We start from the raw sequence: 14,180 nt of genomic DNA on the forward strand, positions 1-14,180 counted from the left end.
TCACGGCTGTATATTGTCACCCTGCTTATTTAACTTCTATGCAGAGTACATCATGTGAAATGCCAGTCTCGATGAAGCACAAGTTGGAATCAAGATTGCTGGGAGAAATATCAATAACCTCAGACATGCAGAAGACACCACCCTTATGGCAGAAAGTGAAGAGGAACTGAAGAGCCTCTTGATGAAAGTGAAAGAGGAGAGTGAAAAAGCTGGCTTAAAACTCAACTTTCAAAAAGCGAAGATCATGGCATCTGGTACCATCACCTCATGGCAATTAGATGGGGAAACAATGCAAACAGTGACAAACTTTATTTTCTTTGGGCTCCAAAATCACTGCAGATGGTTACTGCAACCCTGAAATTGAAAGACACTTACTTCTTGAAAGAAAGGCTATGACCAATCTAGACAGCATTTTAAAAAGCAGAAACATTACTTTGCCAACAAAGGTCAGTCTAGTCAGAGCTATGGTTTTTCCAGTAGTCATGTATGGATGTGAGAATTGGAGTATAAAGAAAGCTGAGAACTGAAGAATTGATGCTTTTGAACTGTGGTGTTGGAGAAGACTCTTGAGAGTCCCTTGGACTGCAAGGAGATCCAACCAGTCAATCCTAAAGGAAATCAGTCTTGAATATTCATTGGAAGGACTGATGCTGAAGCTGAAACTCCAATACTTTGGCCACCTGATATGAAGAGCTGAGTCATTGGAAAAGACCCTGATGTTGGGAAATACTGAAGGCAGGAGGAGAAGGGGATGACAGAGGATGAGATGGCTGGATGGCATCACCGACTAGAGATGGACATGAGTTTGAGCAAGCTCCGGGAGTTGGTGATGGACAGGGAGGCCTGGCATGCTGCAGTCCATGGGGTCACAAAGAGAGAGACACGACTGAGAGACTGAACTGAACTGAGCTTATAGTGTGGAGATGACTTTGTTCTAACTTCCATTTCTCCAAGACCCAGTGTAGTGTTAGTCTCTCAGTCATGTCCGACTCTCTGCGACCCCATGGACTGTAGCCCACTAGGCTCCTCTGTCGATGGAATTCTCCAGGCAAGAAAACTGGAGTGGGTTGCCAATTCCTCCTCCAGGGGATCTTCCCAACTCAGGAATTCAACTTGGGTCTCCCAGGTTGCAGGCAGACTCTTTACTGACTGAACCATCAAGGAAGACCTCCAGGACTCAGGATCTGTCTAAATAAAAGTACAAATTTGTGTGAAAATGCAAACATCTTCTCAGAAAAAATGGGCATAATGATAAAATTAGTTCTCTGAGTTCCTGTTTTCTCCTGTTTTGGCCTGATTACTTCTTAGCTTTAATGAATGACTAAGGATATTTTAGTCTAGGGCATCCCTTGTACCTAAGTCGGTAAAGATTCTGCCTGTAATGCAGGAGATCCTGTTTCGAACTGTGGATCGGGATGATCCTCTTGAGAAGGAAATGGCAACCCACTCCAGTATTCTTGCCTGAGAATCCCATGAACAGAGGAGCCTGTCAGGCTATATAGTCCGTGGGGTCAAAAGAGTCAAACACAACTTAGTGACTAAATGACCACCACCAAGGATATTTTAACATAAAAGAGAGGATTAGTGCTAGATCACATATTACTTAAGTATCAGCTTTGTTGTCTTGAGAATCCTTCACAGATTTCCTGTTGATAAATATATGTAGGAATCTGGAGAAAAAGAATGATATTATCATAAAATGGAGCACACCTCAGATGTTTGTTTTAATTTATTATTTGAACTTTGAAAGCTATCAGAAATTATTTTACAGGATTCTCACAAGTGCAAATTTCAAAGATTATGATTCACCTAAACATCAGCATCCCACCTACAGGATTCAGTTTTCGTTTACCAGAGGGTATTAACTCTGAGTAATCACATGAAGTACAAACTTTGCTGCTGTGTAAATAACAGATACTCATTATGGTCAATCTTGTCACTTTTTAAAAAAAATTTCTCCAGGGTTGGTCACTGAGAATCTCTTATTCAGTTCAGATATAGATAGTAATGCACACCGTTCCTTTTTTTCCTTGTTTCCATGTTGTTGAGATACTGTCAGCAAAATAATTTAGTTTTTAAAGCACTTATACTCAGATAATGCTGTAGGTCATGCTAATTCTCTTAGGGGCTTGAGTGAACTTGTGAAAATTTGCTGTTTATCATTAAATGCAGCATCATTAATCCAGTCAAGGGGTCAAGGAATTATCTCGTCTTTTAAGATCTTTTATGTTTGATGGGCATTTGGACAGGCTATTGATAATGCAATCATAATGCAATAAAAACCTCTCTAGTTGAGTTTTAGAAATCTGACATAAAGCATCTAGTTGAAAATACTCAAATATCTTGTCAGAAAGAGTGAATAACATGTTTATAGCATGACAGGAACTTTTACCACATTGTACAAATAATAATCCAAATACAGTTATGAAAGAAATCACTCACTGTGGGAATATTGACTCTACCATCATTTTAGAAAGTCTCAATATGCAGTCAGAGGAACTTGGTGAAGAAAGTTGATTGACAAAAGTAGTTGCAATGAAGAAAATGATGCTGATGTTGTCTAAAGGAAGTGATGTCAGCAAAAAAAAAAAAGAAACTTCACAATTAAAGGAACTGTTAGCAATATTTCATGTCTTTGAGCACAGAAAGGATAAAACAATAAGTTATCCCAACTTAGAAAGGAGTGTAACAATTTCTTCAGTATAGAAAAGACGCTCCATCTGTGTAATAAGGTGTATTGCAAGAAGTTGTACCCCTGTTTATATCACTCTTGATAAACAAAATAAACCACTTTAATTCTCAATGTTTCTAATATTTCAAATTAAATTTGGACCAGATAATATCAATTTTACTTTTAAAAACTTTTTCTGTATAATTATAATCAACTGAAGACAAGGTTTTAATGTTTTTACAAAAAGTTTTAAAGGTCACAAGCCAATCAAATTTACCCCATTTGTGTCTGAGATTGTTTTTGCATAGTTTCAGCTTACACAGTCATTTCTATATCCTAAACTACTATAAGTGCTTGCATTTACATAAGATTGAGAATTTGGTACATCTACTTTGTTTTCACAGGTACAATAACTACTAGAGTCACTAGATTTTCCAATTATTAAATTTCCATTGAATACCACATGCTTCACTGTTTTGGCACTTGAAATACTTATGGAGGTATGAAACCTGGAACAAAAAGATAAATAAAAATGAGTCTTGTGCTTTATCTTGAAAAACAATTACCTCATAAACATAAACTCTGACTTCCAAAACTTACTCTTTTTAGTTAAGAGAGAAGAAAGTGACAGTAGCTCTGGTGATTCTTTATACTATTGTTTGAATTCTCTAGTGCCTTCAACTTTCTTGGACTCAAAACTACCTCTGGTCTATCTATCACCACTTTTTATTTTTTATTATCATCTGTTGTTAGAATTTTTTAAATTATTTTTTATTGAAGTGTAATTGCTCCACAGGGTTTCCCAGGTGGAATCAGTGGTAAAGAACCCTCTTGCCAATGCAGAAGATACAAGAGACGTGGGTTTGATCCCTGGGTCGGAAAGATCCCCTGGAGAAGGGAATGGCAACCCACTCCAGTATTCTTGCCTGGAGAATCCCACGGACTGAGGAGCCTGGTGGGCCACAGTCCATAACATCGTAGAGTCAGATACAACTGAAGCGACTTAGTATAGCATAATTGGTTTACAATGATGTGTTAATTTCTCCTGTGTTTGGATACTGGGATTGATTATTCAATCCCAATACTATATATAAAATAGATAATTAATAAGAACCTACTATATAGCCCTGGGAACTCTACTCAGTGCTCTGTGAAGAACTAAAGGGGAAGGGAATCCAAAAAAAGGGGATATATGTGTGTTACCAACTTTACCCAAGAGGTCATTGAGTAACCTTGGCTTTCCCAGGACACTATTGATTTATGCCTGGTACAATTGGTGTTAATTATCAATAGTGCTTCATTTCACTCTCAAAATCATATGATCAATAAATCAATCATATGACCAATAAATCATATAGTCATCTGGATTATAGCTCACTTAAAATATTGTCATAATCTTCCTTTAGTAAAGTATATAAGCTCATAAGCTCATATTATTTACTTTAGCAATGTAAAGTACTAGAAACAAAGAAGAATTTCTTGGCTCCAAGGAGATAATTTACTTTTTATTGCACTGGATAATATCCTTGACCCTGATTTGACTTTGTTCTTATACCTTGTCTCCATTCCTTAGTGTCCTAGGAAAGCATGAAGCAGTCCTGTGAAATAAGGGCAGGGAAGTATAGCAAAGCTTCTGAATTTCTTCCCCTAGTGTTCTCAATTTCAAGTAATTTCTGTATAGAACAGATTTTTTTTTTTTTTGCAAAAATAGAATTGCCTAAGTTATAGGGGAAAGCTTCCAGGATGTCTTTCCTTCCCTTCATACATTTTTTACCATGTGTGGACAGTGACTGTCAGAGAAACATCAACAAAATTAGCACACCAGATATTCCTTTATTAATGACAAAAAAAGGAAGAAACAGGTTAACTCACAAGTCAAATTGGAAATATCTGAAACATTCCTTGCTGTCTCATTTGTGTTGTTGGGAACAAAATTCAGAATCGTCTGGAAGATATATGATGGATGACATCTAATGAACATCTATAAACAAAGGAAACATCAATTACTTTGAATGGCTGGAAGCTAATTCAAGTGCAACAGAAACAAGTTCATGTCATCAAAATTCCATTCAACATTCACGTCACTGCTCCTTTGTTCATTGTCCCCTTACCCTCAGTGGGATTTGAAGACCTTCTCTATTCTTCTCAAGTGTCCTATTTAACACCATTACTACACTCTTAACAGTTAGCAGGTGATAGGTAAAAACAAGTCATCAGGTAACCCACTATGTAGACATCTGCAGAGGTTCTAATTTTCTGTATTCACCATGGAATAGGTTCACATTCATTCAACACTCACCTTTCCCATGAGACCTCCCAATTTTTTTTTCCAACTTACCTGTCTTTATGTACTCTTTTTTTCTCTCTCTCTTTTTAAGTTATGGATGTATGATAACACATTCACATGAGACTTGGAAAATATAGAACAAAGTTACATATAGCTCCACTATGTGTGTGCACTCAATTGTGTTGGACCCTTTACAAGCTCATGGACTGCAACCCTCCAGGCTCCTCCGTCCGTGGGATTTCCCAGACAAGAATACTGGAGTGGGTTGCCATTTCCTCCTTCAGGGGATCTTCGCCATCCAAGGAGAGAACCCATGTCTCTTGCATCTGCTGCATTGGCAGGCAGATTCTTTACCAACTGAGCTACCAGGGAAGCCCTTAGTTCCACTATATATTACAATTATTACTTTTTTAAAAAAATGTACATTATCATATGTAAAACAGATATCCAGTGTCAGTTTGGTGCATGAAGCAGGGCACCCAAAGCCAGTGTTCTGGGACAACCCAGAGGGATAGGGTGGGGAGGGAGGAGGGAGCAGGGTTCAAGATGAGGGGGACACGTGTATACCTGTGGTTCACATTGATATATGGCAAAAAACATCAAAATATTGTCAAGTAATTATTCTCCAACTAAAACAAATTAATTTAAAAAAAGAATCCTGAACATTTTTGGAAATTAAAAAAATACAATTATTTTTTAAGTAGATAAATTAAGATTTTCAGTTGGAGTTTCAATATCAAACTCTCAAAAATTAATAGAATGAATATATAGAAAAATAGAAGGATATAGTAGACCTGAAAAGTACCATGAATCAATTCAACATAATTAAGATTTATACAATTTTCACTCAACAGTAGTCTATCCTACTCCTTTAATTTTTCGCTCCTCACTGGGCCCTTTGCTGATCTAAGTCATAATGTCTTTAAAACTTTTCCTGGCATCATGAATTTTCTCTTGAGATATAAAAGGTATTTTGTCTTGCATTAACCTCTAAGATCCTTAAGAGAAAATCTGGAGTTTAAGCTTTGTTTTCATGCTTCTTCCTCATTCAGATTTCAAGTGGTCTCTAACTATCCTCTTTGAGGTCTGACACGTACTACAACATGGTTAAGCCTTGAGGACATTATGCTGAGTGAAATAGGCCAGTCACAGAAAAACACAAATATTATATGATTCATTTAAATGTAAAATTAAATGCAAAATTCTTTTATTGACTATTACCCTAGTCAAATTCACAGAAATAAAGAGTGGAATCAGGCTTGGCAGGAGGCAAAGAAAGGAGAAATTGAGGAGCTGTTTAGTGAGTACAGTGTTTCAGTTTTGCAACATGAAAAGGGTTCCAGAGATTGGTGCACAGCATTGGGAATGTGCTGTACACTCAAAATCGGTTAAGCCAGGAGATTTGTTGTTTATTGCTGTGTAGTTGCTAAGTTGTGTCCAATTCTTTGTGGCTCCATGGACTGTAGCCCTCCAGGAGCCTCTGTCCACAGGATGTCCCAGGAAAGAATACTGGAGTGGGTTACCATTCTTCTCCAAATATTATGCATATTTTACCACAATTAAAATTTTTTTAATTGAATGAAAGGGGTATAACCAAGGTAACCCTAATAGTGAAAGTCTCTGGAAGCCCAAAACTTTGAAACTTCCTTCTTTGAGGAAGAACCAGCTCAGAAGAATGATCTCTGACAAGAAGTAAGTAGCAGTCAGATAAGGTAATTTCTGAAAAGACCTCAAAATCACTCAGTAAGGAAGCCATTAATGGCACACATCTATTCTTCTTTTCTTCCAATTTGAAAGCTATACTTTTCATTTTTCATAAATGCACCTTCATAATTGCAGTTAGATAGTCATTTGCATAATTTTTTATTTATTATTTAATCCACCTTAGTTTATAAGCTTTATTACAATATCACTCATATTACCAGCATTCAGCCCACATTGCAGACCTTAGTAAACACTTAAGAAGTACTTGTGTGAAATGTTATCAATATTTCACCCAAATTACCTATTACATGAAAAATACTCTTGTCAAAGTCATCTTTAAATTGTCAACTAATTATTTTTAGACATACTTCGGTCTTTGGAGATAAGCAGACTAGGATTTGAGCTTACCTTCTGCTTCTTATTGCTCATGTGACCTTAAGAAATTTGTTTATCCTCTATGAATTTCAGTTTTTGAATCTTAAATTTAGGAATAATATATAGAGCCTGTTTGGAGGTCAAGTAAAACATCAGCTAGAAGGCATGATGCCATGAGAACTAACAAAGAAAGAGTTTCAAGAACAATGCAGTTAACAGAGAAAAACCTCAAAAAGGCTAAATAATGCATTAAAAGTAGTGACCAAAACTATTTACTATATGCCTATAATGAGCCACACACTGGAAACCTGAGTTGGATTAATCAAGTTCAAAAGAGATAAAATAATAATCCAGGTAGTAAAACCAGGAAGGGCAAAGGTCACTGAGACATTTAACCACATTCAGGTTAATGCCGAGGACAAAATCTTTTGGATTGATGCTTGCTGTGTATTATAAGAAATTGAACAAGTAGATTGTTCTGGATAGAAGAAGTTTGGGCATTCTACAGTTGGGAGTTTGGTATTTTTGCTACAGTCAAATATTAAGAAAAACAATAACAGAAAAATAATCATGAGTATATCTTGATCTGATTTTTCTGTATTTTAACTTAAGTAAGATCAAGTAGGGTTGTAATATGTGAGGATAAGATAGATAATTTACATGATTGTACCAAGTAGTTTATAATCCGGAGGATGACTTTTTATCAGTGGACAATAATTCTAAGGAGGAAAAGAATCCTGTAATTTAATCTGCATCAGTGATTATTTAAAATATACCTCACAATTGGAAATAAATAATTGCCCTCTCCTTCCTGACTCTATATAAAAAACAAAACAAAACAAACAAACAAACAAAAAAACAAAACCAGAGATCATGGGGAACAAGAAATAACAAAGAAATAGACTTCCATAGCTTACCATATGAACCAACAACTCTAATCACTGTCGATCCTTGCTTTCTGAACCTGTGATATAGGAATTTTCCAATGTCTCCACTCAGATGGAGAAAGCAAAAGTGAAGGGCATGAAAGCCATTTACCAGGAACAGCCAAGGATTAATGTTCTTACCCAAATTCTCCTTACCTATACTTTAATAATACCAAGAAATAGCTGCAGACACACCATAAATCATAGCACAAACCTTAGTTCTATTCCCATTTTCCCCATCATCCGTATTCATCAGGAAGGAGTGATTCTTCTCACAGTCGCTGTTGCACATATTACAAATTATTTTGATAGAAAAGTTATAGCAGTTACTTTCATGCTGTATCCATATCTCTGGACATAAGTGAAGTCGTGGGTCTGAATGAGGAAGGTCTATAAAGATATGATACATACATACATATGCGTGACAGGTATGCACAGATATAGTACAAATTAGCATATACATCAGAACATTCTAAACATTTGCATTATGCATTGAAATGATTAACAAGAGTTATATTTTGAAAGAAATGATTGCTTAAAATATGAGAGAAGGAAAAGAACACAGCCTGAGATGAAACAAGATTTGGATCTGGAACAATCTGAAGATTGAAGAAAAATCATAGCTATAGAGGGAAAAAACAATGAAGGGATTATTCAAAGCACTCAGAGAAAACTTCAGAATGTTTTGTTTGCTGCAAAAAAAAAAAAATAATAATAATAAAAAAGCAAGACCTTAGTCCATATCTATTCTGCTATTTACCACCTCAATGTTTTCAGTGATATTTCTACAAGACTCTTCTCTAAATGATTCAAATAGATTTCAGGTTGAAATACAACTTCTTCCCATTATTTATAGGAATCCTCATGGCACTCCAGTTTTATCTCTTAGTCCACTTAGTTTCCTGTCATCCATTTATCTTGAAAATCCTGAATTTTTCTTGAGAATGCCTTGCTATCTCATTACTTTTATAAAAACATGCATCCAATCCCTGCATTAAATATTGTACCCTATTCAGTCTGAGAACCCCATGAACAGTATGAAAAGGCAAAGTGATAGGATACTGAAAGAGGAAATCCCCAGGTCGGTAGGTGCCCAATATGCTACTGGAGATCAGTGGAGAAATAACTCCAGAAAGAATGAAGGGATGGAGCCAAAGCAAAAACTATACCCAGTTGTGGATGTGACTGGTGATAGAAGCAAGGTCCGATGCTGTAAAAAGCAATATTGCATAGGAGCCTGGAATGTTAGGTCTATGAATCAAGGCAAATTGGAAGTGGTCAAACAGGAGATGGCAAGAGTGAATGTCGACATTCCGGGAATCTGCGAACTAAAATGGACTGGAATGGGTGAATTTAACTCAGATGACCATTATATCTACTACTGTGGGCAGAAATCCCTTAGAAGAAATGGAGTAGCCATCATGGTCAACAAGAGTCCAAAATGCCGTACTTGGATGCAATCTCAAAAATGACAGAATGATCTCTGTTTGTTTCCAAGGCAAACCATTCAATATCACAGTAATCCAAGCCTACGCCCCAACCAGTAACACTGAAGAAGCTGAAGTTCAATAGTTCTATGAAGACCTACAAGACCTTGTAGAACTAACACCCAAAAAAGATGTCCTTTTCATTATAGGGGACTGGAATGCAAAAATAGGAAGTCAAGAAACACCTGGAGTAACAGGCAAATTTGGCCTTGGAGTACGGAATGAAGCAGGGCAAAGGCTAATGGAGTTCTGCCAAGAGAACACACTGGTCATAGTAAACACCCTCTTCCTACAACACAAGAGAAGTCTCTACACATGGACATCACCATATGGTCAACACTGAAATCGGATTGATTATATTCTTGGCAGCCAAAGATGGAGAAGCTCAATACAGTCAGCAAAAACAAGACCAGGAGCTGACTGTGGCTCAACTAGTGAACTCCTTATTGCCAAAGACTGAAATTGAAGAAAATAGGGAAAACCACTAGACCGTTCATGTATGACCTAAATCAAATCCCTTATGACTATACAGTGGAAGTGAGAAATAGATTTAAGGGACTAGATCTGATAGACAGAGTGCCTGATTAACAATGGACCGAGGTTCATGACATTTTATAAGAGACAGGGATCAAGACCATCCCTATGGAAAAGAAACGCAAAAAGGCAAAATAGTTGTCTGAGGAGGACTTACAAATAGCTGTGAAAAGAAGAAAAATGAAAAGCAAAGGAGAAAAGGAAAGATACAAGCATCTGAATGCAGAGTTCCAAAGAATAGCCAGGAGAGATAAGAAAGCCTTCCTCAGGGATCAATGCAAAGAAATAGAGGAAAACAACAGAATGGGAAAGACTAGAGATCTCTTCAAGAAAATTAGAGATACCAAGGGAACATTTCATGCAAAGATGGGCTCAATAAAGGACAGAAATGGTATGGGCCTAACAGAAACAGAAGATACTAAGAAAAGGTGGCAAGAATACACAGAAAAACTGTACCAAAAAGATCTTCACGACCCAGATAATCACGGTGGTGTGATCGCTCACCTAGAGCCAGACATCCTGGAATGTGAAGTCAAGTGGGCCTTAGAAAGCATCATTACGAACAAAGCCAGTGGAGGTGATGGAATTCCAGTTGAGCTGTTTCAAATCCTGAAAGATGATGCTGTGAAAGTTCTGCACTCAATATGCCAGCAAATTTGGAAAACTCAGCAGTGGCCACAGGACTGGGAAAGGTCAGTTTTCATTCCAATCCCAAAGAAAGGCAATGCCAAAGAATGGTCAAACTACAACACGACTGCACTCATCTCACATGCTAGTAAAGTAATGCTCAAACTTCTCCAAGCCAGGCTCCAGCAATACATGAACCGTTAACTTCCAGATGTTCACGGTGGTTTTAGAAAATGCAGTGGAACCAGAGATCAAAATGCCAACATCTGCTGGATCATCAAAAAAGCAAGCAAGTTCCAGAAAAACATCTATTTCTGCTTTATTGACTATGCCAAAGCCTTTGACTGTGTGGATCACAATAAACTGTGGAAAATTCTGAAAGAGATGGGAATACCAGACCACCTGACCTGCCTCTTGAGAAATCTGTATGCAGGTCAGGAAGCAACAGTTAGAACTGGACATGGAAAAACAGACTATTTCCAAATAGGAAAAAGAGTACGTCAAGGCTATATATTGTCACTCTGCTTATTTAACTTATATGCAGAGTACATCATGAGAAATGCTGGGCTGGAAGAAGCAGAAGCTGGAATCAAGAGTGCTGGGAGAACTATCAATAACCTCAGATATGCTGATGACACGAACCTTATGGCAGAAAGTGAAGAGGAACTAAGAAGTCTCCTGATGAATGTGAAAGAGGAGAGTGAAAAAGTTGGCTTAAAGCTCAACATTCAAAAAACTAAGATCATGGCATCTGGTCCCATCACTTCATGGGAAATAGATGGGGAAACAGTGGAAACAGGGTCAGACTTTATTTTTGGGGGCTCCAAAATCACTGCAGATGGTGATTGCAGCCATGAAATTAAAAGACGCTTACTCCTTGGAAGGAAAGTTATGACCAAGCTAGATAGTATTTTAAAATGCAGAGACATTACTTTGCCAACAAAGGTCCGTCTAGTCAAAGCTATGGTTTTTCCAGTGGTCATGTATGGATGTGAGAGTTGGACTGTGAAGAAAGCTGAGCACCAAAGAATTGATGCTATTGAACTGTGGTGTTGGAGAAGACACTTGAGAGTCCCTTGGACAGCAAGGAGATCCAACCAGTCCATCCTAAAGGAGATCGGTCCTGGGTATTCATTGGTAGGACTGATGCTGAAGCTGAAACTCCAATACTTTGGCCACCTCATGCGAAGAGTTGACTCATTGGAAAAGACCCTGAGGCTGGGAGGGATTGGGGGCAGGAGGAGAAGGGGACGACAGAGGATGAGATGGCTGGATGGCACCACCAACTCGATGGACATGAGTTTGAGTAAACTCCGGAAGTTTGTGATGGACAGGGAGGCCTGGCGTGCTGCGATTCATGGGGTCGCAAAGAGCTGGACACGACTGAGCGACTGAACTGATCTCAACTGATTCAGTCTGAACCGTTTCCTCCAACTATGTGGTTTCTTGCCCTATGCGTTCATGTTTTTGAACACTTATTACACTGAATTATAATTTTTCTGTTTACTTGTCTGCTTCCCCTGTCACACTCAAGATGAGAAATTGTTGGAACTGTTATACCAAAAAAATTTATATTCTCTAGTTTTCCCAGGTGCTTGACATATGGTGCACAGTGCATATTTTTGATGAAAGAACATAAGAAGTTAAGAGAAGAAGGAAGAAAATCAGTGACATTTATACAATTTTCAGGAGAGGAAAGGATATAGTTCATCTCTAAAAATATTGAATGAGCTATCTGGCAAGGCCTTGGTTTCTACTATCATTGTTGACACCATACTTTATATCCAACTTAATTTGAACAGGAAAGTTGCCTGTTCATCACTCCCCCCCTGGTCTTCCACCCTTAAAATATATGTATAAATACAGCTGACTCGCTTTGTTGTACAGCGGAAACTAAAAAACATTGTAAAGCAATTATACTACAATAAAAATTTTAAGTAATAATATAGAGGGCCAAAAAAGAGTATTCAGATAGAGTTCTCACTTCCAGAGAGATCTAATGGAAAAGCTATCTTCTTTATTTTTTATCCTCTTTAAAATAACAATAGAGGCAATCCGCACTAGCCATCACTTCCTTTCTTGAGTACCAAGAGAGAAGCAAAAATCCTAGGGTATATAGGAGCACCAGCACATGAAAGGAGAAGGCAATGGCACCCTACTCCAGTACTCTTGCCTGGAAAATCCCATGGACTGAGGAATCTGGTGGGCTGCAGTCCATGGAGTTGCTAGGAGTCAGACAAGACTGAGCACCTTCGCTTTCACTTTTCACTTTCATGCATTGGAGAAGGAAATGGCAACCCACTCCAGTGTTCTTGCCTGGAGAATCCCAGGGACAGGGGAGCCTGGTGGGCTGCCGTCTATGGGGTCACACAGAGTTGGACATGACTGAAGTGACTTAGCAGCAGCAGCAGCAGCACATAAAAGAGAATTCTCATGATTAAAGAAAAAGAAAAGAAAAAACTGCCTTCCTCCTCAAAATGACTTCTAAAAAACAGACTGATATTTTAAAATATATCTCTAATCAATTTACTCATGTCTCCAAAAGATCATATATATATAAAGTAAGAATAGGATGCTACAAAAATAAAACTCTTAAGAACCACTCAAAAATATGATAGTGAAAAAATAATCAATAGATTAAAAAGTAAAATTTAATAAATCTTCCAGAATCTGTTAAAATAAACAGAAAATACAAAGGAAAGATGACAATCTGTAAATCTGAACATCTGAAAGAGACAAGTCATGGAAAGAACAGAGGAAATGAAGTGAAGTGAAAAATAAACTATAAGGAATAGCACATATATTCCCTAAATTTGAAAGCCCTAAACTTTCAGATTGAGAAGACTGCAGCACACCAGGCTCCCTTGTCCTTCACTATCTCCTGGAGTTTGTTCAAATTCATGTCCACTGAGTTCGTGATTTTATCTAACCACCTTGTCCTCTGCAGCCCTTTCCTCCTTTTGCCACCAATCTTTCCCAGCAAAAGAATCTTTTCCAATGAGTCAGCTCTTCGCATCAGGTGGTCAAAGTATTGGAGCGTCAGCATTAGTTCTTCCGAAACACTCATACCCAAGAAAAACCCAAAATGTCAGGACCCCAGCAGCTAAAGTTGGGTTATTTTTATAAAATGAAAATTATACTGGGGACAGATTTATCAACAACATTGTTTTCCAGAGACAATGAAGTAACTCCCTCAATATTTTCTAAGAAATGAATTTTTAGCCACGAAATTAATAGCTAGCCAAGTTAAAGACTTATTTCAGGCATATGAGAATACAGAATATTTATCTTCCATATACCCCGCTAAACACCATCACAGCTAAACTCCATTAAAATGTTTAAATGTCAGTGCTAAAGAAAGAAAGAAGGAATTTAAGAAAACCTAGTCAAAGGAGAGAGAAGACATTTATTTGAAAAAAAAATAATTAAACATATAAAGAAACTAAGTACAGAAATACGAAAGTGTTTATTTAATAGAAGAATCTATACATGTTTACTATATTTTTATGGTTTTTCTTTAATTTTGTAAATATTTCAGGACTTTGAACACAATGAAAAAGAAGAGAGAA

At 37.4% G+C, this 14,180-nt stretch overlaps 1 protein-coding gene across 2 annotated transcripts in view; it reads right to left on the reverse strand.

The window, feature by feature from the left end:
• Positions 1 to 1,542: 1,542 nt before the first annotated feature.
• LOC122423752 overlaps positions 1,543 to 14,180 on the reverse strand; it is a 34,967-nt gene continuing 22,329 nt past the window's right edge. For both annotated transcript variants that reach the window (XM_043441102.1, XM_043441101.1), the window contains exons 7-9: positions 8,178 to 8,353; positions 4,544 to 4,652; positions 1,543 to 3,180 (exon numbers count right to left, since the gene is read on the reverse strand). In XM_043441102.1, the coding sequence (XP_043297037.1) occupies positions 3,164 to 3,180; positions 4,544 to 4,652; positions 8,178 to 8,353 (302 nt within the window). In that variant the 3' untranslated portion in view covers positions 1,543 to 3,163. The remainder of the gene's footprint in view (positions 3,181 to 4,543; positions 4,653 to 8,177; positions 8,354 to 14,180) is intronic.

Source organism: Cervus canadensis, chromosome 21 (assembly GCF_019320065.1).
Source record: "Cervus canadensis isolate Bull #8, Minnesota chromosome 21, ASM1932006v1, whole genome shotgun sequence".
Lineage (NCBI taxonomy): Eukaryota > Metazoa > Chordata > Mammalia > Artiodactyla > Cervidae > Cervus > Cervus canadensis.